Source organism: Cibotium barometz, chromosome 57 (genome assembly GCF_041138505.1).
Source record: "Cibotium barometz isolate CiBa-2024 chromosome 57, ASM4113850v1, whole genome shotgun sequence".
Lineage (NCBI taxonomy): Eukaryota > Viridiplantae > Streptophyta > Polypodiopsida > Cyatheales > Cibotiaceae > Cibotium > Cibotium barometz.
In genome coordinates, this window is record NC_141102.1 from 41,296,827 (window position 1) to 41,323,179 (window position 26,353).

The following is a 26,353-nucleotide window of genomic DNA, read 5'->3' on the forward strand; positions in this document are numbered from 1 at the left end:
ACTAAATAGATGATATCTATTGGTATCCTAGATAGGATAGGAGCACATGCTATGATAGGTGTAATTTCAATTTGTTGATTTTTTCCATATTTGAAAAAAGTCCCTAATTTTTTTCTAAGGCAATGTCTCTAGTTTGATGATTATGCAATGCTCCCCCTTAAAAGCATATGCACATAGGAAAAAATGTATAGTATGGAGGAAAACAATTGAAGCATAAAATGAAGGGAGGTTTCCAAAATAAGGATATATGTGGGAATAGCAACTCACAAATTAATTATTTGAAACCTATGAAATCCAAGAAAACTCGAGATAATTAGGATTAATCACGTGACTCCTACTTGATGGCTTGCTGTCAAACTTGACCTAAAGACAGCTTGTAATTTGATCAATTTTACATGTAGCCCCTAATTTCTGTGTTTTTTCATCGGTTTGTGCTGTGTTCCTCTTCATCTTTGCTTCAAGTTGGGTTAAGTCTCTTGAGGTGATGATAGAGCTTTTGGTTAGCTTTGAAATGCACTAAAAATCTTAGAGAATGATGCTCTGTAGAGGGAGAATGAAGCAAAACATTGATAGGACAAGGAATACACGATTTTTGCTAATGAAAAATGATTAATAATAGTAATTATGGATCAAGGATCTAACACCATGTTGGGTATTCACAAGATCAAAACTCATGCTATGGTGAGCGTCCATGATGTGTGAGTGTAGATCTTCTGCAAAGTGGTGTTGAGAAAGAGAGAGTAAGAGGGAGAGAGGTGATAGTCAATAATAGAGAGATTGCACAACACAACAATGATTGTATTATGATAATACTTCTACTATGTACAATGCTTTATATAGGCACCAAGGCCCTATCTTATGTTCTCTTATCAGCTTTTCCTTGTCTCTTCTATATAATGGACTTCTTGCATACATTCCATGCCTAAAGTTCTAACTTAAGGATGCATCAGCTATGTCTTCTCCTTTTTCTCTCTCTTCTATATAATGGACTTCTTGCATACATTCCATGTACTCTCAAAGTTAACATCCTCTTTATCCAAAAGAAATCCACATTGGTTCGATGTTGCATGCACCTAATGCTCAACTCCACCTTCCTCGTCTTTCTTGCCCAAAGGGGCACACTTCTTTAAAAATTACAAGAGCCAAGGAATGTGCCCTTCTTTGGAAGAATATATGATTTTAGAAATGAAAATTGATTGAGTTGAGCATATGAGATCTGCATTTGGAACTTTGATTTAAGAACTTTACTACTCGGTGTATTAGGTATGTTAAGTTTGCTTGAGGACTTGGGAATGAAAAGCCACATGATGGAGTGAAGGAATGTTGGGGTAGTGGCATGAAGTTTTCAGAGGAGCCCTAGAAAGTGAAGCTCAGGGAGTATGACGGGGGTACTAGTGGCACTGGATAGGGGAAGCACTAGATCACAGTGGCAGGTTTTCTCCTTCTGATGAGGGCGGTGTTGGTACTGGCACACCTCCAAACAACATATTCATAGCTCTGAGAAAAGCACACAGAGCACGCTTTACGGATGACAAACCATTAAACCTCCACTACCTGTTGCTCATAGAAACCCAAAGAGAAAAGCATGGAGCAAGAATACGTCTGCAAAGCAGAAATCTTAAATGCAGGGCTTAGATTACCTTTCCAAAGAAGTGGGAGTCCTCCCACTTCTGCTCCACAGAAACCATAGCTGTGCAGGGTTAAACCGGCCTGTCAAACCCTCCACTGCACCACAGAAATCCAAATCGCAATGGAAGATGCCCCTGCTCTTGCAACACCTTGCAATATGAGAAACAGTATCGCCTCTTCAATCCATGAAACCCTCTCCACCTTGTTAGCCTGCATCTTAATACTTACGAACCTCGATGCCTACAACAAATAGAGTATCTTTGCCTGTCTAAACAGGTGATCTTCTAGACCGAGTGAGGGGAAAACGTAAGTAACTGGAGTGTTCAATCACAGGAACAAATCTTCATGCTGAAAAGCGGAGTGAAACTGAGCCTCTTCAATCCAAAAACCCTCCCCACCTTATTAGGGTTTACTACTAGTCCCCCTATGATGTATAACCAAACAGATGTTCCTCTTGCTCTGTCTTTTGCCAAAAGTTTCCTGACAATGTCTCACTGCCTTCCTGTACATTTGCATCCCTTTGGATGGATATATTTTGATATTGTTAGGGTGTTGAGCTGGCTTCACAACACTCACCTGGACGAGCTCCTGACGAAAAGTGCATGTAATCTAGCGCCAAGATGTGTGTCAATTTAAGGTGGCCTGAATCACCCACTTGAAGCAATGGTGGGCCCACATGAAGGGGAGCTGTGTGAAGCCATTCCTACATGCTGGCAAGCGTCCATGAATTTGTCATTGGATCTGACAATGGGTAGGCAAAGAAGACATGTGATGCTGTCCCTCTTTCTTTTCTGTTACCAAGATGGTGTACATACGTAGTGGTAACACAAAAAAACAGCCCTCTCTCTCTCTCTCTCTCTCTCTCTCTCTCATGGTTATGACATCAAAAGACTTACAATCTCTCTACTGAAAGAAGCTATTTCTTAACAGACATTATGTAGAACCTGAAAATAGGCCTACATTACTGCATGTTCTCCTTCCGCTCATCAGAAGGCATAATCCTTTTGAGGACAAGAGCATGCTCCGCGCTGGTGATCTCCAGATGCAATCTGACATCTGAGAGAAGCCTCTCTTGCTTCGAGTCAAGAGGGCCTTTCAAATGCAATGCTTCCACAAGTAGCTGATAAGCCACCAGCCCTAACCTGATGTCGCAATTCCTCAACTCTGGCTGATGTGTGAGGAATTCTTGTGCAGCCATGACTGAAACAGTGGTACTCTGATGTGTCGCCTCTTCTGTATCAAAGTTTTCTTCTGCAACCTTTTTCTTGACTGCAGATGGTTTCTCCCTGGTAAGCTCACATCTCCCCAACTCTTTCTGTTGTGTCAAGGCCTCTGCAGGCAAAGCTAGAATGGTTGCAGTGTCTCTCTGTTTGCGCGTGGTTCTTCTTCCATTGAGCTGCTGTGTCCCCATCTCTGGGAGCAGAGTTGGTAAATCAGAGCTGAAAGGTTCCTTTCTTTTTAATGGCCAGCCATGTTTCCTCTTTTCAGGGGGCCTGGGGGGGCTGGATGAGCCATTAGGGTTAGCTACATTGCTGAATTGGTACTCAGGTCGTCCAACCTGCAAAGGAGGGAGGGATGAAAGGAGGTAAATTTCACATGCAGATGATCATGATCATGCAGGTGATGCAGATGAAGGTGTCTTTTCATTGCTGAATTTGGATTGCCAACAGGGACAGAAAGAGCGAAGAAGGGGAGGGCGGGGGGTGTGCTGGGGGCGCACGTTTTGTGATAGTGTTATGTGTGCGAGACATGAAGATGATGATGACTGCAGATGATGCATGATGATCATGATTCAGATAATGGTGGGTGATGGGTGGCATGATGATGATGGCGCAGATGGGGGGGCGTGGGCGTACCTGGGTGAGGTCGGTCCACTTGCCATTCTCCCAGCTCTGGAGGCCGCGCAGGAGGCAGGGGGGGAAGCCGATCTCCTCTCCAGTGACGCGGAAGTGGACAAGAATGAGGTCATCCAGCGTGCGGGTGACGACGCCCGCCCACCAGCCATCGCGGTCGTAGGCTTCAACAAGGTCGCCCTTGAGCCAGCCTGTGCGGGCCGGTAAGGGAGGAGGGCGAGGGCGGACGTTGCGGAGGAGGACGCGCTCTTGCAAGGGGGAGCCGCGTTCGTCGTCGCCCAGAAGCTGGTCGTACTCCACCACGCAGGCGGTGGCGCTTTCCAAGTGCACCACCTCCGCCGCGTACCAGACGCCGATGTATCCATCCTCGTCGCTCCGAACCTCTACCCTGTCCCCCGTCCGGAACAGCATCTCTCTCACTCACTCTCTCTCTCTCTCTCTCTCTCTGTCCCTCTCTCACCCCTCTCCACCATAGCCAACAGCGCCAGCAAAAACACACCCCATGCAAAACCCATAGCCCTTTCCTATTTAGGAACAACCCAGCTTATAATAGCCCCTGTCCTAGAACAGTAAATTGCATGCACAATTGTACATGATCCCAAGGAATCAAATTGCATTCATTCCCCTCCATTAAGTGTGTAAAGTCCTCCCCCTCCATTAAGTGTGTAAAGTCCCATACAAGCCTCCTCAAAAATCAAAATACTTTTGACTATAAAATTTTTGGTGTGAAATTATTTCTTTTTTGGTATTTATTTGAAAAAGTGGTTGAAAAAAGAAACTTTCACATTGAGCTTAAACGAGCAAAATGCAATTAGAAAAATCAAGTTTGATGTTTAAAGTACACACTTTAATGATCTAGATAGTACTCATGCATGCCTATGGTACACAGACACATAATTTCCTATAGGGATCAAGACATTGTAAAGAATCTAAATGTACCTTCATCACATAACTACAGAGACTTACTATAAGGATCAACAAATCATAAAGAATCTAAATGTACCTTTATCACACAACTATAGGGACTTACAAAACTCATGTACATTCAAATGTACCTTCCATACTTGTCTTAACAAGGAGACTTCTTAGGACAAAATTTTGTGCTTTTAAAACAACTTGCATACAACCTACATGGCCTTTCTAAGGTAGACTCACTCAATATCAATGTAAGGAGAGTACATTAGATCACTACTAAGGGTGTTAAGAATTGGTTTGTGCAAAAAAGAGAGCACAAACTTTATTTTCATGTTGAGTTTTAGATTCAATGGAATCTTGTTAAAACCTATGCTTGAATCAAGCATATGCGATGAGCGATTTTGCTAATTTTTGAGGTTACTATGATGCCTAAATCAAGGAGGGGAGAAACGACTACATTTAAAATATCAATTGACAATATATAATTAAAGTGCATACGAATGTAATATATGTTTCCTAAATGTTTTCTTTAAGTGTAAAAACGTGGAAAGGACCTTAATGAAATTAAGGGTATAACCTTTGAACATAGTTGTTTCTTTTGGCAGCACAACCTATTTATGAAATGATCATGGCAAGTGGATGTTTTGATGCATGTCCATTTCACATGCATAGCCAGACCCCTCTCTCTCTCTCTCTCTCTCTCTCTCTCTCTCTCTCATGTGCGATTGCATAACTTGTGGGCCAACAAGGGGTTAGATTCTAGGCATGATGGCAAGAAGGGGCTGGCTATAAAAGGCATGAAGGGGTTGTTGGATACCAATTCTCCACCCTCACATTATATTATCTAGGCACTGTCTAGCTTATGTTTATATGGACCCCATTATGAGAGGAGTAGCCATGCTTGAGTATCCTAGACACCTGACATCCTTGTATTCACACAAAAAGACACTCGAGGAGGTTGAGAGGGCTTGAATTAGATTTGGCACACTACCAAAAAGACCACATGCTACACTTGATCGTTATCTCATAACAGTCCACACATGGAGTAGGTAGACTTTACCCTTAGACACTTTTTCCTAACATTTCGGGGCCCAAATGATGGGACCTAAGATAACCCCGGATCGCCATGGGATGTGGAGAATCTACGTTGAAATTTCTAGTTCATCTTTTATAGGCTAAGTCTACATTGTAGATGGTGGTACCAACTATGACCCCGGACCAAGGTGGTCATGTCATGGCCTCCTCACGTATACAGGGCCTATACAGATACATGGCTAGTCTCTTCTCCACAAAGTTCATCAATCATCAATGTGAGTTTTTTCTACTAGCTTCTCCACACAATTCATCAATCATCATTGTGAGTTTACTCCCTAGTGTCTACTAGCTTCTCCACACAATTCATCAGCCATCATTGTGAGTTTACTCCCTAGCTTCTGCTAGTTTTTACTAGCATGTAGTCTCCCTTTCAATTTACTATGTAGCTTCTACTAGCATAGAGCCTCCCTCTTAACACCTCTAGATTAGCCATCAAACCTCCCTCCATAATAGTACATGGGTGTAGAGCTTCTCCATCCTATTATATCACTTTAGTAATATAATATTCTCTTCTCTCTCTCTCTCTCTCTGTTATTATGTAATATTACAATTTGAGTTTAAAGTTTTGTGCTATGTAAGATTCTACTTCCTATGAGTGCTCTCTTATATACACCATGTGTTATATCCTCTTACATGGTATTAGAGCTCCGAGCTCGGTACAAAACTTCTTTACTATTTAGCAATCCCTTAGGAGAAATGGAACCTTATCATCAATGGTGTTGATGTTCACCCCCCACCAACATAGGATGTAGATTGTAACCCTACTAAACTTTTCAGAGCTTAGGATGTAGATTGTAACCCTACTAAACTTTTCAGAGCTTAGAGACGAAGGGATTCAGATGCTCTCTGCACCATTGTCACTAGCATGGAAGATAGTGCTCTCCATGCTTCAACATGTCTCACAATTGCAAAAGCATGGGATTTATTGTAGAGGCATTACACGAGACCACAAATTCCTCAAGGATTCAAAATCTAAAAAATTAGCTTTAAACAACATTAAATAAAGGTGAAATGGTGGAGGTGTTTCTCACTACTTGTTGTAGCTCTATTGGAACTTGGGCCAGTCCAAGGCCTTTCTCGATGAGGCTTACTGTGGTTGAAGATGAAGGTCTGCAGAGTCCTTTGTAGCCGTTTCTTCTGGACTTTAAAGATAAAGGCATTTTACCCCTCTTGTTTCTTGGTGTTCTTTTTTCTACCTTAATCCCCATGTCTTGGGGCTGTTGTGACATAGTGGTATTTCTTATCTACCTGATGAAAAAAGAGGGTTTTGGATTGTATTTGTAGTGTGTGGATACAAAGGCTTTGTTTTGATGTATTGTTGTGATATGCGTTGTTTTGATTGAATTGATGGGCTGAACCACTAGGGTGAATTGGTTTGATGAATGGGTGTGATGTGATGTAAATGGATGAGAATGAGATGTGAAGTGATAGATGTGCATGTGAATAAATGGATGGATGTGGATAGATGTGAATGTGAATGAATGGATAGTTATGGATAGATCTGCATGTGAATGAATGGATGGATGTGGATAGATGTGAATGTGAATGAATGGATGGATGTGGATGAATGTGATGAGATGTGAATGGATGTGATGAGATATGGATAGATGTGGATGTGGTGTAATGTGGATGGAATGAATGAGATGTGATGTGGATAGATGTGGACATGATGTAATGTGGATGGAATGAATGTGATATGATATGGATGGAATGAATGTGATGTGATAAGGATAGATGTGGATGGAATGTATGTGATGTGATGTTGTGGATGCAATGAATGTGATGGATGTGAATGGGTGCGGTGGATGTGAATGGGTGTGATGAGATATGAATGGATGTGATGAGATGTGAGTGGATGTGATGAGATATGAATGGATGTGATGAGATGTGAGTGGATGTGATGAGATGTGAATGGATGCGATGAGATGTGAATGGATATGAATGTGATGTGATGATATCTGAATGGATGTGATGTGATGTGAATATGATACGATGAGATGTAAATGGATGTGAATATGATGTGATGAGATGTGAATGGATGAGATGTGATGTGAACGGATGTGATGTGAATCGGGGTAGATGTGAATGGATGTGATGTGATGTGATGTGGATGTGGGTAGATGTGAATGGATGAGATGTGATGAAGATAGATGTGATGAGATATAATATGATGTGATTAAATGAGAATGGATGAAGACGATAGAAATACATATAATTGGATGTGGAATAAGCAATGTGAATTGATGTAGAAGAATGTGGAATAACCAGAAATGATGTGGAACAATGTGGAAAGATGAGAGTTCGTTAGAAACTGTATTTATGAAACCTATTTTTAAATTACTATTTTATGTCAAGAATGTTATGGAAGCATTTTGACCATCTTGTGAGAATGAGGTTGTGGAGACCTAAGTGATAAAGTTGCAACAGCAACAGCACAGCAGCTGATGGAGAGTCAATGGAGGACATCTCGCGTAACAAGGTCGTCGGTCGAGGTCTTGACCAGCCTCGGTTCGATTTAAATGGTGAGCTTCTGGTATGGTGGATGACGGACCAAGGAAGCAGCCTATGAGTAAAGCGCTTGGTGACCTACGAAGGAGCCTAGAGGGTGCTGACCATACGGTGCTCGGGCTCTAGGTCGCCGAAGATACCCATGTGTGCGTCGAGGAAGAAAACTGGAACAAGGACTTAGAGTTGTTTTCTAAACTCGGGCATGGATTTGGTTGATTGGCCTTGCTGGTCCTCAAAACGGATGAGTCCATGGCTCTTTTATATGGATCTGTTGGTTGATCTTGCTGATCTTCAACGGAGAGTCCATTTGGATTTTCTTAAGTGAATATATTTTCAGGTACTATGAGCTAGGAACTATTGAAAAGGCCCCTGAGTGAATAGGTGGTGAACGTTCTGGTTGCCAATGATGCCATAGGTACACCGATGAAGGAATGATTGGATATTAGAATTCAAGCTGGATATTTTGGAGGATTATGATCAGTGATACTATGTTTCATTAAAAGATTGTTTTAAAGACAGCCGAATCTGTGAAACAGGCAATTTCATATTGGGTGTGTAAGTGGTGTGACTATCTTGAAGTTTGCTTGAAGCGCCGGCATAGGGGGCCTAGGAACTCTTTTCCCTGGTACTACTCAGGGCAACACATAATCAAATTTCTAAATGGATCCTATCACTACAGTGGTTGGGTGGTTTGCTAACCCATGGGATTGGATGGGGTTTGGTTGGACTGATGAATCCCTAAAATGAGACTCAATTCTTTATGTTAAGATAGATAAATTAAATCTCGGTTAGTCTTTCTTCTATGGAAAATAATCAACGGCTGTGCCTCTTGATGAGGAAAAAAGTGTTGGTCTCTATGATTGAAGTGCAAGTAGAGCTCTTCCTTGATCTGACCATATGACTTACGGGTTTGGTCGGATCAGTTTGGTTAGTTAAGGCTCTTAACTATGTTAGAATAAAAATATTTTGGAGGATTCGCCTATGTCTGCTAGGCGAGGAAAGTTTTTTCGAGTTCGGTGTTGGAAGAACCGAGGGATTAGTCTCTTGTCTGCTAGGCGAGGCCCCAAGTGAGAGGTTCTGTCCTGCACAAGAAGTGCTACTTCTGTTGCTAGCACCCCGTAATTCGTTACGCGGAGGGGGCAGGGATCTCTTAGACTCTTGGCATGCACATGCATTGCTGGGCCCAAGGGTCATTCTACACAGAGGAGAATCTAAATACCACACACAAGAGAATCCAGCTTGGCCCTAGGGCCAAACTACCATGAACAAATCCACATCATCTTTGCTAGCCCTAGGGCCAAGCTAGAGTCTCTCTACATCATCTTTGTTGGCCCAAGGGCCATTCTAGCCTTGCCCTAGGGCCAGCAAAGATGATGTAGATTTGTTCATGGTAGCTTCGCCCTAGGTCCAAGATAGATTCTCTTATGTGTGGTATCTAAATTCTCCTATGTGGTAGAATGGCCCTTGGGCCCAGCAATGCATGTGCATTCCAAGAGTGACTCTTGCAACAACAGGAAATCTATAGCTTGTCCCTAGGGCTAAGCTATCTTGCAAGAGAATCTAGCTTGGCCCTAGGACTAATCAACCAGGGTAGCTTGTCCCTAGGGCCAAGCTATTAGCAAGAGAATGTAGATTTATTCTTAGTAGCTTAGCCCTAGGGCTAAGCTAGATTCTCTTATAAGAATCTTGGCGCTGGGCCAAGCTAGATTCTCTTACAAGGGTCAATCTTTCCATGCACATGCATAGATGGACCCAAGGGGAGAAATTCGAATGTCCCTATGCCAAGCTAGATCCTCTTACAAGGGTCACTCTTGCTATACACATGCCTAGATGGGACCGATTCTTTTGCAAGATAGGTTAGCCCTAGGGACAAGCTATAGATTCCCTTGCAAGGGTCACTCTTGGCATGCACATGCATTGCTGGGCCTAAGAGCCATTCTACCACACATGAGAATCTAGATACCACACACAAGAGAATCTAGCTTGTCCCTAGGGGCCAAACTATTAGCAAGAGAATCTAGATTTATTCTTGGTAGCTTGGCCCTAGGGCCAAGCTAGATTCTCTTGTGCAAGGGATAGTCTTACCCTGTACATACATAGATGGGCCCAAGGGGAGAAATTTGAATGTCCCTATGGCCATTCTTGGTGATAAATTTGAATTCTTTGGGAAACTCAAATTTTAGTTGCAAGGGTCACTCTTGGCATGCACATGCATTGCTGGGCCCAAGGGCCATTCTACCACATAGGAGAATATAGATACCACACACAAGACAATCTAGCCTTGCCCTAGGGCCCTAGGGCCAAGCTAGATTCTCTTACAAGGTAGCTTGGCCCTAAGGCCAAGCCAGCAAGAGAATGTGGATTTATTCTTGGTATCTTGGCCCCAGGGGGGGCCAAGCTAGATTCTCTTACAAGGGAAATTCAAAATCTTAAATCTTGGCGGGAAATTCAAAATTCGAATTGTGCATGGTAGCTTGGCCCTAGGACCAATCTACAAACAAAGATGGAGTTGCTTTGTTGATGGTAGCTTGGCTCTTACTATGCATAAATCTTAATGAAGCCTCATGCATACTATGCATAAAGCTTAATGAAACCTTGTATGCCTAACGCTTTATACATAGAGCCTTATGCATTAAGCTTTATGCATAAAGCTTAATGCATAGAGCTCATGCATAGAGCTTAATGTATAAGGCTCATGCACAGAGTCTCAAATGTTAAAGCCTCATACATAGAGTCATATGCATTAAGCTTTATGCATAGAGTTCATGGATAGAGTCTCATGCATGAAACCTCATGCATATAGCTCATGCATGAGGTCTTATGCATATAGAACTTAATGCATAAGGATCATGCATAGAGTCTCATGTATGAAGCCTCATGCATAGAGGCTTATGCATTAAGATTTATGCATAGATCTCATATATAGAGTCTCATTCATGCATGAAGTCTCATGCATAGAGCTTAATACATAAGGCACATACAAGAGCCTTTATGCATAGAGATTTATACATAAGGCTCATGCATAGAGCATCATACATCAGGCTCATGCATAGAGCCTCATGCATAAGGTCTCATGCATGCATAAGTCCTAGAGGCAAAACATATGCAAGAAAAATAATCCCGACACCCGAAGGTGCAAAAATAACAAAGACCAAGGTCAAGGGGCTTACCTCTTATGCTTGTGAGAAGAGATTGTACGCGGTTGATCTTCTTTGGAGAAGAAACCCTAAACCTAGCCATAAAAAGGATTAAGATAAGCAAAATTTCTATTTATAAAATGCTGTTAATATAACTAGTTAAGCATTTAAAAGAGCATACAAGCAAGCAGACAAGAGAAACAACCAGTAAGTCTCAAATCCTAGATTAGGCATAAGCTTAAAGCATGCATTAAGCCTTATGCATAGAGCTCTATTAATACTTTAATCTCTATGCATAAAGATTTAAGCTCTATGCATTAAGCTTTATGCATTATGCACTAAGCTAAACCTAAACCCAAAACCAAGGGTGAAATAAACATAGACATTGCATTAACAAGTAAAAATAAAGAGGGCTTACCTCTTTATTAGGTCCAAGCTACCAGCATAGAGGATCTCTGAAGCTTGGCCTTAGGTAGCTAGGGCCAAGTTACCATGAACAAATCATCATCATCTTTGCTGACAGCTTGGCCCTAGGGCCACCCAGCCTTGATTCTCTTGCAAGGGTCACTCTTGCCACACACATGCATAGATGGGCCCAAGGGCCATTCTACCATGAAATCTTGAGACAATAACTAGGGAACACTAGAATCTAGCTTGGCCCTAGGGCCAAGCTACCATGAACAAACCTACCAAAAAAGATGGTGTTGCTTTGTTGATGGTAGCTTGGCCCTAGGGCCAATCTACCAGCAGCAAAGATGATGTAGATTTGTTCATGGTAGCTTGGCCCTAGGTCCCAAATTCCATGAACAAATCTACATCATCCGTGCTGGCAACTTGTTGGCCCTAGGGCTAATCTACCACATGCAAAGATGGTGTTGCTCTGGTGATGGTAGCTTGGCCCTAGCTACCATCAAAGAGGATGTTTATTTATTCTTGGTAGCTTGGACCTAGGGCAAAGCTAGATTCATTGTAGAATGGTCCTATGGCCATGCTAAAATTCACCCGTTGTTGACACAAGAGGTAGAATGGCCATATGGCCAAGCTACAATCTCTTTCAAGGGTAACTCTTGCCATGCACATGCATAGATGGGCCAAAGGGCCATTCTACCATGAAATATTGAGAGAATAACTCTAGGGAACACAAGAGAATCTACCTTGGCCCTAGGGCCAAGCTTCCACGGAAAAATCTACTAGCAAAGATAGCGTTGATTTGTTGATGGTAGCTTGGACCTAGGGCCAAGCTTCCATGAACAAATCTACATCATCTTTGTTGGCAGCTTGGCCCTAGGGTCAAGCTTCCATGAACAAATCTACATCATCTTTGCTGGCAGCTTGGCCCTATGGATAATCTACCATAAGCAAAGATGGTGTTGCTCTGGTGATGTTGGCCTTAAGGCCAAGCTACCAGTAGAGAGGATGTTTATTTGTTCTAAGCTTGGTCATAGCTTGCATGAACAAATTTACATCATCTTTACTGGCAACTTGTTGCTCTGGTGATGTTGGCCTTAAGGCCAAGCTACCAGTAGAGAGGATGTTTATTTGTTCTAAGCTTTGGTCATAGCTTGCATGAACAAATTTACATCATCTTTACTGGCAGCTTGTTGGCCCTAGGGTCAATCTACCACCACCACAAGCAAAGATGGTGTTGCTTTGGTGATGGTAGCATGGCCCTAGCTACCAAAAGAGGATGTTGATTTATTCTTAGTAGCTTGGCCCTTGGGCAAAGCTAGATTCATGGAAGAATGGTCCTGTGGCCATTCTAAAATTCACCCGTTGTTGACATAAGAGGTAGAATGGACATAAGGCCAAGCTACAATCTCTTTCAAGGGTAAATCTTGCCATGAACATGCATAGATGGGCCCAAGGGCCATTCTACCATGCAATATTGAGAGAATAACTCTGGGGAACACAAGAGAATCTATTTTGGCCCTAGGGCCAAGCTGCCAAGAACAAATCTACTAGAAAAGATGGTGCTGATTTGTTGATGGTATCTTGGCCCTAGGGCCAATCTACTAGAAAAGATGATGTGGATTTGTTCATAGAAGCTTGGCCCTAGTTCCAAGCTACCTAGGGCCAAGCTTCCATGTTCAAATCTAGATCATCTTTGTTAGCAACTTGGCCCTATGGCTAATCTACCACAAGCAAAGATGGTGTTGCTTTGAGAGGATGTTGATTTGTTCTTGGAAGCTTGGCCCTAGGGCCAAGCTACCATGAACAAATCATCATCATTTTTCCTGACAGTTTGGCCCTAGGGACAAGCTTGATTCTCTTGCAAGGGTCACTCTTGCCATGCACATGCATAGATGGGCCCAAGGGCCATTCTATCATGCAATCTTGAGACAATAACTCTAGGGAACACTAGAATCTAGCTTGTTGGCCCGAGGGCCAAGTTTCCATGAACAAATCTACATCATCTTTTGTTGGCAACTTATTGGCCCTAGGGCCAATCTACCACAAGCAAAGACAGTGTTGCTCTAGTGATGGTACCTTGGTCCAGGGCCAACCAAGCTACCAACAAACAGGATGATGATTTTTTCTTGTTGGAAGCTTGGCCATGGGATCAATCTACTAGAAAAGATGTGGTTGCTTTGTTGTGGTATATTGGCCCTACGGCGAAGCTACCAAGAACAAATCTACTAGCAAAGATTGTGTTGATTTGTTGATGGTAGCTTGGCCCTAGGGCCAATCTACCAACAAAGATGATGTAGATTTGTTCATGGAATCTTGGCCCTAGGGACAAGATTCCATGAACAAATCTACATAATATTTGCTGGCAGCTTGGCCCTATGACCAATCTACCACAAGAGGTAAAATGGTCCTTGGAAGCTTGGCTATAGGGTCATTCTAATGAAAGGTAATTCTTGCCATGCACATGCATAGATGGGCCTAAGAGCCATTATATCATGCAATCTTGAGAGAATAACTCTAGGGAACACAAGATAATCTAGCTTGGAAGCTACCATGAACAAATCTACCAATCAAAGATTATAACACAAGAGAATCTAGCTTGGCCCTAGGGCCAAGCTACCATGAACAAATCTACCAACAAATCTAGCTTGGCCCTAGGACCAAGCTTCCAAGAACAAATCAAAATCCTCTTTGCTGGCAGCTTGGCCCTAGGGCCAAGCTACCATGAACAAATCTACATCATTTTTACTGGTAGATTGGCCCTAGGGCCAAGCTACCGTCAAAAAAGCAACACCATCTTTGCTGGTAGATTTGTTCATGGTAGCCTGTGGCAATCTACATCATCTTTATTGGGAGCTTGTTGGCCCTAGGGCCAATCTACCACAAACAAAGATGGTGATTCTCTGGTGATAGTAGCTTGACCCTAGGGCCAACCAAGATGCCAGCAAAGACGATGCTGATTTGTTCTTGGAAGCTTGGCCCTGGGGCCAATCTACTAGCAAAAATGTGGTTGCGTTGTTGATGGTAGCCTGGTCCTTGGGCCAAGCTACCAACAAAGAGGATGTATATTTGTTCTTGGTAGCTTGCTCCTAGTGCCAAGCTAGGTTCTCTTGCAAGGGTAACTCTTGCCATGCACATGCATAGATGGGCCCAAGAGCCATTATACCATGCAATCTTAGAGAACGGCCCTAGGGACAAGCTAGATTCTCTTGTGTTCCCTAGAGTTATTCTCTCAAGGATGCATTGTAGAATGGCCTTTGGTCCCATCCATACATGTGCATGGCAAGAGTTACCCTTGCAAGATATTGGAGCTTGGCCCTAGGACCATTCTACTACTTGTATCAACAATGAGTTAATTTTAGAATGGCCCTATGGCCAATCTCTCCATGTGCATGGCAAGAATGTCCATAGGGCCATCCTACCATGAATCTAGCTTGGCCCTAGCTACCAAAAACAAATCAACATCCTCTTTGATGGTAGCTTGGCCCTAGGGCCAAGATACCATCACTAGAGAAACACCATCTTTGTTGGTAGATTGGCCCTAGGTCCAAGCTGCCAACAAAGTTGATGAAGATTTATTCATGGCATCTTGGCCCTAGGGCCAAGCTGCCTAAGGCTAAGCTTCCAAGAACAAATCAACATCCTCTTTGTTGGCATCTTGGCCCTAGGGCCAAGATACCATCGCCAAAGCAACACCGAAGGAAAATTCAAATTTTAAATTGGAGGATGTAACTAGGGACAATGTAAATGGAGATTGGTCCTAGGGCCAATCTACTATCTTAGTCTTTTTAGCCCAACTCCCCCAAAGTTTAGACCTAATTTCAAATTCCCACTCGCTATTTAGACTCTTTAGCCCATGTCTCCCAAATTTCCCACCCAATTTCAAATTCACAATATTTCAAAATTTTCCCCAATTTGGGCTTAGAAGTTTTCCCTCCCAAGCCTCCCGTGCATCGGCATCGTCAACATCCAACCAAAAAAACAAAAGGTGAACTTCCTTCTAGATTGATTTTCTTATGTAGGTGAAGTTCCATTAAAGTAGGTGAAGTTCCATTAAAGTAGGATTAATTAGTATGCATTATCTATTTTTAAACTAAATAACTCTAAAATAAACTAATTAAGCACTAATTAAACTAAACTAATAAAACACTAACTAGGTTGTAAACACTAGTTAGACATAAATTAGAATCCAAACATTAATTAGATTTTAAACAAATTAAATTGATTAGAGAGAGAGGGAGAGAATTATATGTGAGATTAATTAGATAGAGAATTGTGTGTGAGATATTAATTAGATTTTAAATTAAACTAATTAGCAGTGTCTGTGGGTGTTTGAGAGAGAGAGGTCGTGAGCAGAGAGAGAGAGGGGTGAACCTTTTGCCAAGAGCTAACAAGTTGTTGAGGATAACCAAGAAATGAATTTTTTGACTGGCCATTACTTCCGCCTCTGCCTCCGCCTCCTTGCTTGCTTATGCGCCACATATATAGGTGAGTGTGCGGGAGCTATTCAAGAGGGCTATCATTCCAAATATGGTCGGTAGCACATGCATGTTGCTGGTACATGGAGGAGGTCTTGGTCGTTAAAGAGCCAGCTATGTCATGCTGCCAACCCTTTCTTGCGCCGACTCCCTTGCCCTTGCTTGTGCCACCCAGTTATGTCATGCTAGCCCTTTCTTGTGCCGCCTCCCTTTCCACAACCCTTTCTCGCCGCCTCCCTTGCTTATGCGCCAGGCAGCTGTTGCGAGACTTTCTTGCATGCTTAGCCCTAGCTTGGCTAAGCTTAGTCACTTTCTTGCGTAATCTTTTGCTTAGCCCTAGCTTAAAAAAAGATCAAAAGGGATCCTTATTTTAGTTACTTAAACAAAACCTTCTATTAGTTATCTAAAAGCAACCAATTAAAAGGATCAAAAGGGGTCCTTATTAAAAGGATCAAAAGGGGTCCTTATTAATAACTAAAATAAGGATCAAAAGGGATCCTTATTTTAGTTATTAAAAAACAACCAATTGTGGTTATGATGTGCAAGCTACCATAAGAAGAGGGTAATCTTTAATCTAAACCCTAAACCCCATAGCCACTTCCAAAAGTCATCGAGGAAATTTGTGGAAATACCATGAGCATACAATGCTATGATATGCTATTAGGGCTCAATCAAATTTATGTATTTGGATTCTTACCCTTTATTCCCTTTTGTTGTGGTGTTGTGCTTACCTCAATATAGTTAACAATGGTTTAAGGAGAGCACAATTATTATTATTTTATTTAGCTTGTTAGTGAATGTTCCAAATTCTTGGTGCCTACCATATATTATAGACTCCAGATTTCAAGAGAAAGTGAGTTACTATAGAATAGGAGGATGCTTTCAGTGTCTAACCCCTCGTCCAATCTAGAGGCTACTTAAAAAGCTCATCCTCTTCTTAAATAGAAGAAGGTGATGATGACCATTGAGCTTCTTGTCATGGATATGATCTAATGAAATGGCTCTAAAGAAAAATCATTCTAATGAAGAAGAAGAATAAGAAGGTGATGATGACCATTGAGCTTCTTATAATGGTATTCATGTCACAATCAACCTCTAAGTGCCCACCAAGACTTTTTTTCAAACCTTATTGGTGGCTACATCCAAAATTCCTTTGTGTGGTTTAGATGCGAAGGTAATTCTTGCCATGCACATGCATAGATGGGCCTAAGAGACATTATATCATGCAATCTTAAGAGAATAACTCTAGTTAACACAAGAGAATCTAGCTTGGAAGCTACCATGAACAAATCTACTAGCAAAGATGGTAATACTAGAGAATCTAGCTTGGCCCTAGGGCCAAGCTACCATCAACAAAGCAACACCATCTTTGTTGGTAGATTTGTTCATGGTATCTTGGCCCTAGGGCCAATCTACATCAGCTTTGCTGGCAGTTTGCTGACCCTAGGGCCAATCTACCACAAGCAAAGATGGTGTTACTCTGGTGATGGTAGCTTGGTCCTAGGGTCAACCAAGCTGCCAACAAAGAGGATGTTGACTTTTTCTTGGAAGCTTGGCCCTAGGGCCAATCTACTAGCAAAGATGTGGTAGCTTGGCCCAAGGGCCAATCTACCAGCAAAGAGGATGTATAATGGTATAAATATGTTTCTTTCTACTTTTTTTGGGTGTGCATATATATAATGGTTAACCATTATATAACTAGAAATGCTTAATATAATGTAACACACACACACATAAATAATTATTATATGTAATTATATTTTTAGGCATAAACATACATGTTGTATACTACACCAATATTTTAAATTATTATATAATATTCAAAATGAATTGGTGATATATTATTACATTTGTTATAGATTATCATATATTATACCAACATTTACAATCACTTATTTTATATATTATAATTTATAAATATACTATTTTATATATTCTTCTTTCTTTTCACTTGAAATAATAAAAAAAAACTATTCATTAAAATACATATTATTTCAAAGAAGCTACTTATTATAATTCTATTATCCTAATAACATCTATCTTTATTTTTCTAGAATTGATCTAACTATTTTTCTTTTACACAAAAGCACACTTATTTTATATATTGTTATTTCTTTTCTATTCCAATAAAAATAATTAAATAAATATAAATAATCTTTGAAGGAAATTTGAATTTCAAATTTTGGGGGAAATTTTGAATTTTAAATTTTTGGGGGGGAAATTCGAATTTCAAATTTGAGGATGTAACTTTGTTCATGGTAGCTTAGCCCGAGGGCCAAGCTAGAATCTTTTTTGTGTGGTAGCTTGGTCCTAAGGCCACTCTATATTCTCTTGTGTGTAGACTAGGGCCAATGTAAATGGAGATTGGCCCTAGGGTGGCCCTAGGGCCAAGCTACTCTGTCAGTCTATGTAGCCTATCTCTCGCAAAGTTCTAGCTTGGCCCTAGGGTCACTCTAGATTACCTTGTGTTCCCTAGGGCCATTCTAAAGTACATCAAGATACAAGGGAGTAGAGAATGACGCTAGGAAAAACAAGATAGTCTAGCTTAGCCCTAGGGCCAAGCTACCATAAGCAAATCTACATCATCTTTGTCTGGCAACTTGGCCTTAGGGCCAATCTACCAGCAAAGATGGTGTTGCTTTGTTAATGGTAGCTTTACCAGCAAAGAGATTGTACATTTTTTCATCGAACCTTGGCCCTAGGGCCAAGCTAGATTATATTGAAAGGGTCACTCTTGCCATGCACATGCATAGATGGGCCCAAGGACCATTCTACCATGCAATCTTGAGAGAATAACTCTTGGGAATATAAGAGAATCTAGCTTGGCCCTAGGGCCAACCTACCATGAACAAATCTACCAGCAAAGATGGTGTTTGTTGATGGTAGCTTGGTGCTAGGGTCACTCTATATTATCTTGTGTTCCCTGGGGCCATTCTAAAGTACATTAAGATACAAGGGAGTAGAGAATGGCCCTAAGAAAAATAAGATAATCTAGCTTGGCCTTAGGGCCAAGCTACCATGAGCAAATCTACATCATCTTTGCTAGCAACTTGGTCCTAGGGCCAATCTTCCAGCAAAGATGGTGTTGCTTTGTTGATGGTAGCTTTACCAGCAAAGAGATTGTACTAAATGGTTTATGGTTGTCTGATCCTAATCTCATAGTTGGCTCCATTGCATTCTGTTTACACAATTCAGAGAGGATGGATAAGCACCCTCTTGGTGATGTAGCAACAAATGGGCTTATGAGAAGCAATGTTTCACTTCTTGGTGCTTTGAACTCAAGGGAAGCTTTAGACTATCACAATATTAGTGATGGTAAAGTGCCTATTATTAAACAGGTGTTAAGTGATAATGCGCATGCCACTTCCACAACTAGGTATTCCACACCACATTTTGAAGCAGCTCATGCAAGTTGTTCTACTTCCAATGCAAGGCCCATAGTATCAAGAGCACCAACCACACCAATGCCCATTCCAGTGGACCAACCATCTGCAAATGAGGGTGCCAATGGGGCTTCCTCATTTCGTAACTTGCCAAAGAACTTGCTCCTGCAGTAGCTAGATAATTGTGTAGGTGAAAACAAAAATCCAAGACTTATTTCTCAATGATTTCAGGTCTTAAGAAAACTAAATCAGCGCGGTAATCCATTCTTCGTACTGAAGAAATGGGAATATTCACAAGGTTTTGCTTAATTTATGATTTGAGAGATAGGTAAGCATCTTACTCGCCCACCATTCTCACGTGGTCGTGGTCTTAACCATAAATAACTCGGATTTAATCCTAGCTTTGATTCCTAAGGATTTTTCTTCTATTTATCTGATAAATTAACTAGGATTTCCAATCATAAGGGTAAAATCCAAAATTATGAAAATTTATTCTTTCTTGGCCACAATAGAATTATAAATAGTTCTATTCAAGAATAATGGAATTTTATAAAGAGAACTCTTTTTCCAATAATCCATTTGTGAATATTCATACATCATTTTATTGATTTATTCACATAAAAATATCTTAAAATATTCTTTTCTCCATTTTGATCCTCAACATTAATATACCATAACTTTCTACATGAAATTATGGTTAAACCGTCTCTTTTAACACCGAATTCAATTTATGCATTTTCTAATTAAAGTACGATGAAAATTCATTTTTAAATAAATAAAAATATCCATGTTTTTAAATATGCCAAGAATTCATCTTTTAATATTTAAATTATTTGTATCTAGAATATCGTGGGAATTCCTCTTTTGCATCTATTTTTTTTTTGCATGAAAAAATAAATATAACAAAATTTTCTCTTTTCTCTATTTAAACAATTATGTATAAATACTATAAAAGTATTTTCCATAAATATGGAAAAAATCATTCTATAAGCATAAAAATATCTATGCCTAGAATATGATGGGAATTCCTCTTTTTGCTTTATTAAATTTATGCATAAAAATAAGATTCATCTTTTTCTTTTTTTTGAAAATTTTACCATAACTTTGCTGCAATTTTTGAGAATGTTCAATTTTCTAATCTTAAATAAATACTCATAATTGAAATGTGATAGGAACTCGTCTTTTAAACTAAACTTTTATTATGCATACATAGCATAATTATATTTAAACCTTTTAATTATTCTTAAAATATCCATTCATCATTACTATATGAAAATACTTACAAAATGTTAGCATAACTCTCTTTCAATCTTAAAATGAATTAATATGATTTTTCTTAATCATAAATAAGCTTAAAAGAATTAATCATCATTTTTAACTAGATTAAAATCATAAAAATATTTAATCTTCTTCTCTAGCTTATCAAGCCTAGAATTTTCATTAAGATAATGAGATTATCATTAAGATCCATCCTTATCACAAGGATCTAACCATAAAGATGATTAATCTTTTAAAAGGAGAGATTTACTAATTAAAAAAACATTATAATTAAGCATAAAGATTACCATTAAACCATTTAAACATTATGAATCATTAAAAAGCTTGATTTCAAGAAAAAACCATTGATTAAAAAGCTTCCCAAGCATTAGAGGGGTTGGGAAGAAGATTATCATTGAGAAAGATAGAAAAACACCATGGATTAAGGCTTACCCTTGATTTTTGGCTTGATTCTTTTACAAAGAAGTGAAGCCCACAAGGCAAGCTTGGCCATGAAGATGGGGAGGGTAATCTCCAAGAGAGGATGGAGATTTGTGAAGCTCCAAAGCTTCCCAAAGTAGAGGGATAATATAATTACACTAAAATGAAGATAATATAATTACACTAAAATGAAGATAATATTGGCATTTAAATACACAACGATGAAAATACAAAGTAATGAGGGTCTATTTATAGGTGAGGGAGGACACTAACCAAGTCCAACTGGGTTCTAGAGGCTTCTAGCTTCAGTTTGACCCGATTTGGACAAGATTTGGACCAGTTTAGCTCACTTTTTGATCCAGTTTGCAAGAGGAGAGAGGAGAGATAAAAATATCTCATTTTTTAAATTAAAAATGCAAGGTAATGATGAGAAAAAAGTTCCTCCTTCATGAGCCCTCTCCCTCATTACTGAGGTGTCAAAATTTGATTTTTTTACTAATAAACCTTAATTTTTAACTAATAAACCTAATACTTGGTCAACTCTTCATCTTATGTGAGCATTTACTCATTTTTGGGGTATTTTCTTTTATTCTTTCTATTTTTGTCATCCCAAGACTTGGATTAATCCTATTGGCCCTTTAGAACCTTATTTGGACCTTGGATTAATCCTATTGGCCCTTTAGAACCTTATTTGGACCTTGGTTAAAAAATTCTGAAAATAGGCTAAGGTCTTTAATACACATATTCAATTAATTTCTAATGCACTTTGGAAAATTCTTTTTGAACTTATGTTTTAGGGAAATTCGTCTTAGATATTAGGAGAAAGTTTGTATCCAGAAATATCTCAATTATGTATTATCTCTCTCTAGAATATTTTCTCTCTCTAGACCAAAAACAAGAAAAAACAATGTTTTCTTGCATTATGAAATAGGGGATGATTACAAGGGACTGAGATGAGAGCTTATACATCTTTTAGGGCTGATAAGGAACCTTACATTCTCTCCCACTTGAGAAACACGAGATGTCTTCATCTCGCAAAAGTGGGGGTAGTCTTTTAACAACTCTTCTTCTTTCTCCCAAGTGGCGTCCTCTAAAGGGTAGAACTTCCACTTGACCAAAAATTCTCTGAGGACTCTGCTCTTGAGAACCTTCTCCCAAACATCAAGGATTTCTTCAGGTTGGAGTACCATCTGACCTTGAGTAGTTGGAGAAATCAACTGTTCATCATCCAGCACATGACTCGGGCTAGGTACATACTTTTTTAGTAAACTAACATGGAATGCATTATGTACCTTGAGATGGGGAGGCAGAAGAAGTTCATACGCTAGATCTCCTACTTTCTTTGTAAAACGGTGTATGGCCCACAGTCTTGGAGACAGCTTTTTGTACTTCCCTAGAGATAAAGAACTTCTCTTGGGTCGTACACGAATGAAAACCATATCTTCTTCTTCAAACACTCTCTCCGATCTCTTCTTGTCAGCATACTACTTTTGCCTATCCTGGGCAGTCTTAATATCTTTGTGGATGGCCTGCATTTGCTGCTCCATATCATCAAACATCTGTCTGGACATCTCGACCCTGGTCAATGGGTCGGACCAAGTTAATGGTGTGAGGTAATCTTGTCCGTACAGAGCTTTGAAAGGGCTCATCCCGATACTTTGGTGATAAGAGGCATTATAGGCAAACTCAACCATGTGCAAATAGCTTAACCACTTCTTGGGTTCTCTGCCCACAGCATGACCAAAGGATATCTTCTATTACCTTATTTACTCTTTTAGTCTTGCCATCTGTCTCGGGGTGATAGGCTGTACTGAGATCCAAGAAAGTTCCCATTGCTTCGAAGAATGCAGTCCAGATGCTTGACGTGAACTTAGGATCTCTATCGCTTACTAATATCTTCCTGGGTAAGCCATGCAACTTGAAAATCTCCTTGAGGAAGACTGTGCCAACATCCACTGCAGTGTAGGTTTCTTTTAATGGAATCAGATGGGAAACCTTAGTTAGTCTGTCAACTACCATAAAAATGGAGTTGTAACCTAATTGCAGTAACAAAATCCATACTGATACATTCCCACTTCATATGTGGAATGTCTAGGGGATGCAGCTTTCTTGGCATCTTGACTCTCTCTGCCTTGACTCTCTGACACATTAAGCACTGATGCACATGATCCTTCACCTGAATAAACTAGATAGAAGGAAACTCTCACTGATATAATTTGGTCATCTGAGCAATTCAACGCTTTTTTCTTAATCAAGATCAGGCACAGCCGTTGATCCACTCAATTGAGAAATTTATCAGGAAATTAACTAACTACTCGAATCCTAGCGTAATCCTAAGATTTTTCAGTTTGATTATTAAAACTCCATTGATTCCAGCCTACCCCATCCGGCCCATGGGTTAGCCACCACCCTACCACTCGAATCGGTAGAACCAAACAAGTACTCACCCACCCATAATTGAATGCCTTTCTTAACTTTAGCTTTAGAAAATAGATACGCACACACTCCTCTTTAAAACTTTAATATAAAAAAATAATCCATTGACGAAACAGATATGGTCACAGATTTCATAACTCAAAATTTCCATTCAATCCCTTGTTTAACAAAAATAGTACCACTCTGGACTCTCCATTGGGACCAACTAGTCAGCAAAACGAGATCCAGTAAACAGATTACAATAATCATTTCGTCAACATATATATATATATCTTTCTCGACATACATATGGGTGTCCTAAGCACCGCGAGCCCGTGCATTGCCTGGTCAGAATCCTCCAGGATCCTCCTTGGGTGTCCTGGTACTTCACTCAGGGACCGCTTTGTCGGCCCTCGCCCATCGTACTGAAAGCACACCATTTTTCACCATACCCAGGCTGGTCAAGACCTGGGCAGGTTTTTACCGCGTGAGCTGTCCCTTGAACACTCCCCGCCAGCTGTTACAACCGAACTTCCCTTAGATAAGCATATATGCCAAATGCTCCCTCCAGCATTCTGGCGTAACACAGTGATTGAAACTGACGAAGGAATTTGTTCTTGGTCAATAGTCTGCATCAGAGTCTAGGTCTAGAAAGGTTCTTCCTAAACTATCTTTCTCGAAAGATAATATTTCAATTTCTCTTTTTCTAAATTTCGTTCATTGAATATTTGCTTACAGATTTCTAAACTAAACATGAATTCCTAGGAGGAATAAAATAATCATTTATCTCGATCTCCAACTTCGATCATTTATTTAAATTTTCTCATTCCCATCTTAGTGAATATGAAACAGTAGAATTTCCTCTCACATATTATCTACTTATTCATTTTTTCAATTTTTACAAAAATTAACAAAGGATTTAAGAGAACCGTTATTTAAATATAAAAATGCTATATGCATCTATTTATGCATAAAATCCAATTCTGATGAAAGTCACACTTTTATCATCATAAAAATCATTTATGATGAAAATCACTCTTTTAATATGAAAGAAGCTCTTTTATGCATCCATTTATGCATAAAAATCATTTATGAGATGAAAATCCACTTTTAATATAAAAAAATCTTTTATGTATACAAATCATTTATGATGAAAATCACTCTTTTAATATAAAAGAATTTCTTTTATGCATTCATTTATGCATAAAAATCATTTATGATGAAAATCACACTTTTAATATTAAAAAAAATATCTTTTATGCATACAAATCATTTATGACGAAAATCACTCTTTTAATATAAAAGAATTTCTTTTATGCATCCATTTATGCATAAAAAACATTTATAATAAAAATCACACTTTTAATATAAAAAAATATCTTTTATGCATATGTTTATGCATACAAATCATTTATGACAAAAATCACTCTTTTAATATAAAATAATTTCTTTTATGCATCCATTTATGCATAAAAATGATTTATGATGAAAATCACTTTTAATATATAAAAAATATCTTTTATGCATATGTTCATGTATACAAATCATTTATGACAAAAATCACTCTTTTAATATAAAATAATTTCTTTTATGCATCCATTTATGCATAAAAATCATTTATGATGAAAATCACACTTTTAATATTAAAAAATAATCTTTTATGCATACAAATCATTTATGATAAAAATCACTCTTTTAAAGAAAAATATCTTTTATGCATAAAAATCATAATGATGAAAATCACACTTTTAATATTAAAAAATAATCTTTTATGCATATGTTTATGCATACAAATCATTTATGACAAAAATCACTCTTTTAATTTAAAAGGATTTCTTTTATGCATCCATTTATGCATAAAAATCATTTATGATAAAAATCACACTTTTAATATTAAAAAAATAATATTTTATGCATATGTTTATGCATACAAATCATTTATGATAAAAATCACTCTTTTAATAAAAAAATATATCTTTTATGCATATATTTATACATAAAAATCATTTATGATGAAAATCACACTTTTATAATCAAAATAAAAATTTCAATATGCTCCCTTCAATGCATAGAATTTAATTCTAAAGAAAGTAATATTTTTTTCATAAAATATTTTTAGTATACATTTTTCTATACCTAGGATGAGAAATAAAACTTTAAGAATATATATACGATGGGAATTACTCTTTTTGAATTAAAAAATAAAACTTATTTTTCACAATTTTAGAAAATTTTACCATAACCTCCTTTGTATGGCTGACCATTTTTCAAATTTTAACTTTCTAAAATTAATTAGAAGTTCATCAAGAGCATTTAAATCATTCTAATGTAAATATTTTCTACTTATCAAAGAGAAACATTATGAAAAACTTGATTTTATCCATTAATCATTCATCTAGGATAAAGAATGGTTGGATTTACTAAAGAAGAGAGGGGAATGCCTTTTTTCAATGAGGCATAACATCATATTCAATTTAGAGAAGACAAAAATCATAAAAAACCATAAAATGAATAGAAAAGAGAAGAATCTCCAACTTACAAGGAGAATTTGAGAGCTTTCCTTTGGCTTGATGGTTTGAGGGATCTACTCTTGTTTGAAACAAGAGTGGCCACCAATCTTTAGAAGAGGGAAGGTTAAAAACTAATGAATTATGAGTAAATTCACAATCTTTGGCTCTTGGGAGAAGTAGGGTAACAGTGCAAAAACACTATTGAGCTTCAACAAAGGGGAAGGCTTCTATTTATAGGAAAAAACGAGCTTCTAACTAAGCCAACTGATTCTAGAATTTTCCAGATCAGTTTGGTCAATTTTTGACCATTTTTTGGTCAGTTTA

The 26,353-nt window shown here is 38.9% G+C and overlaps 1 protein-coding gene across 2 annotated transcripts; it reads right to left on the reverse strand.

Annotated features, from left to right (window-relative positions):
• Positions 1–976: 976 nt before the first annotated feature.
• On the reverse strand, positions 977–3,972 carry LOC147606763 (uncharacterized). 2 transcript variants are annotated; one of them, XR_015264957.1, is made up of 3 exons: positions 3,486–3,972; positions 1,641–3,187; positions 979–1,497 (listed from the first exon to the last, which is right to left on the reverse strand). XR_015264957.1 is itself a non-coding variant. In XM_086791871.1 (2 exons), exons 1-2 carry the CDS (start codon positions 3,891–3,893, stop codon positions 2,591–2,593), a joined length of 1,005 nt encoding a protein of 334 aa, XP_086647997.1. In that variant the 5' UTR covers positions 3,894–3,972; the 3' UTR covers positions 977–2,590. The 2 variants fall into 2 exon arrangements, 1 of the variants encoding a protein (XP_086647997.1); XM_086791871.1 differs by having other exon boundaries at positions 977–3,187.
• Between the last annotated feature and the right edge of the window lie 22,381 nt (positions 3,973–26,353).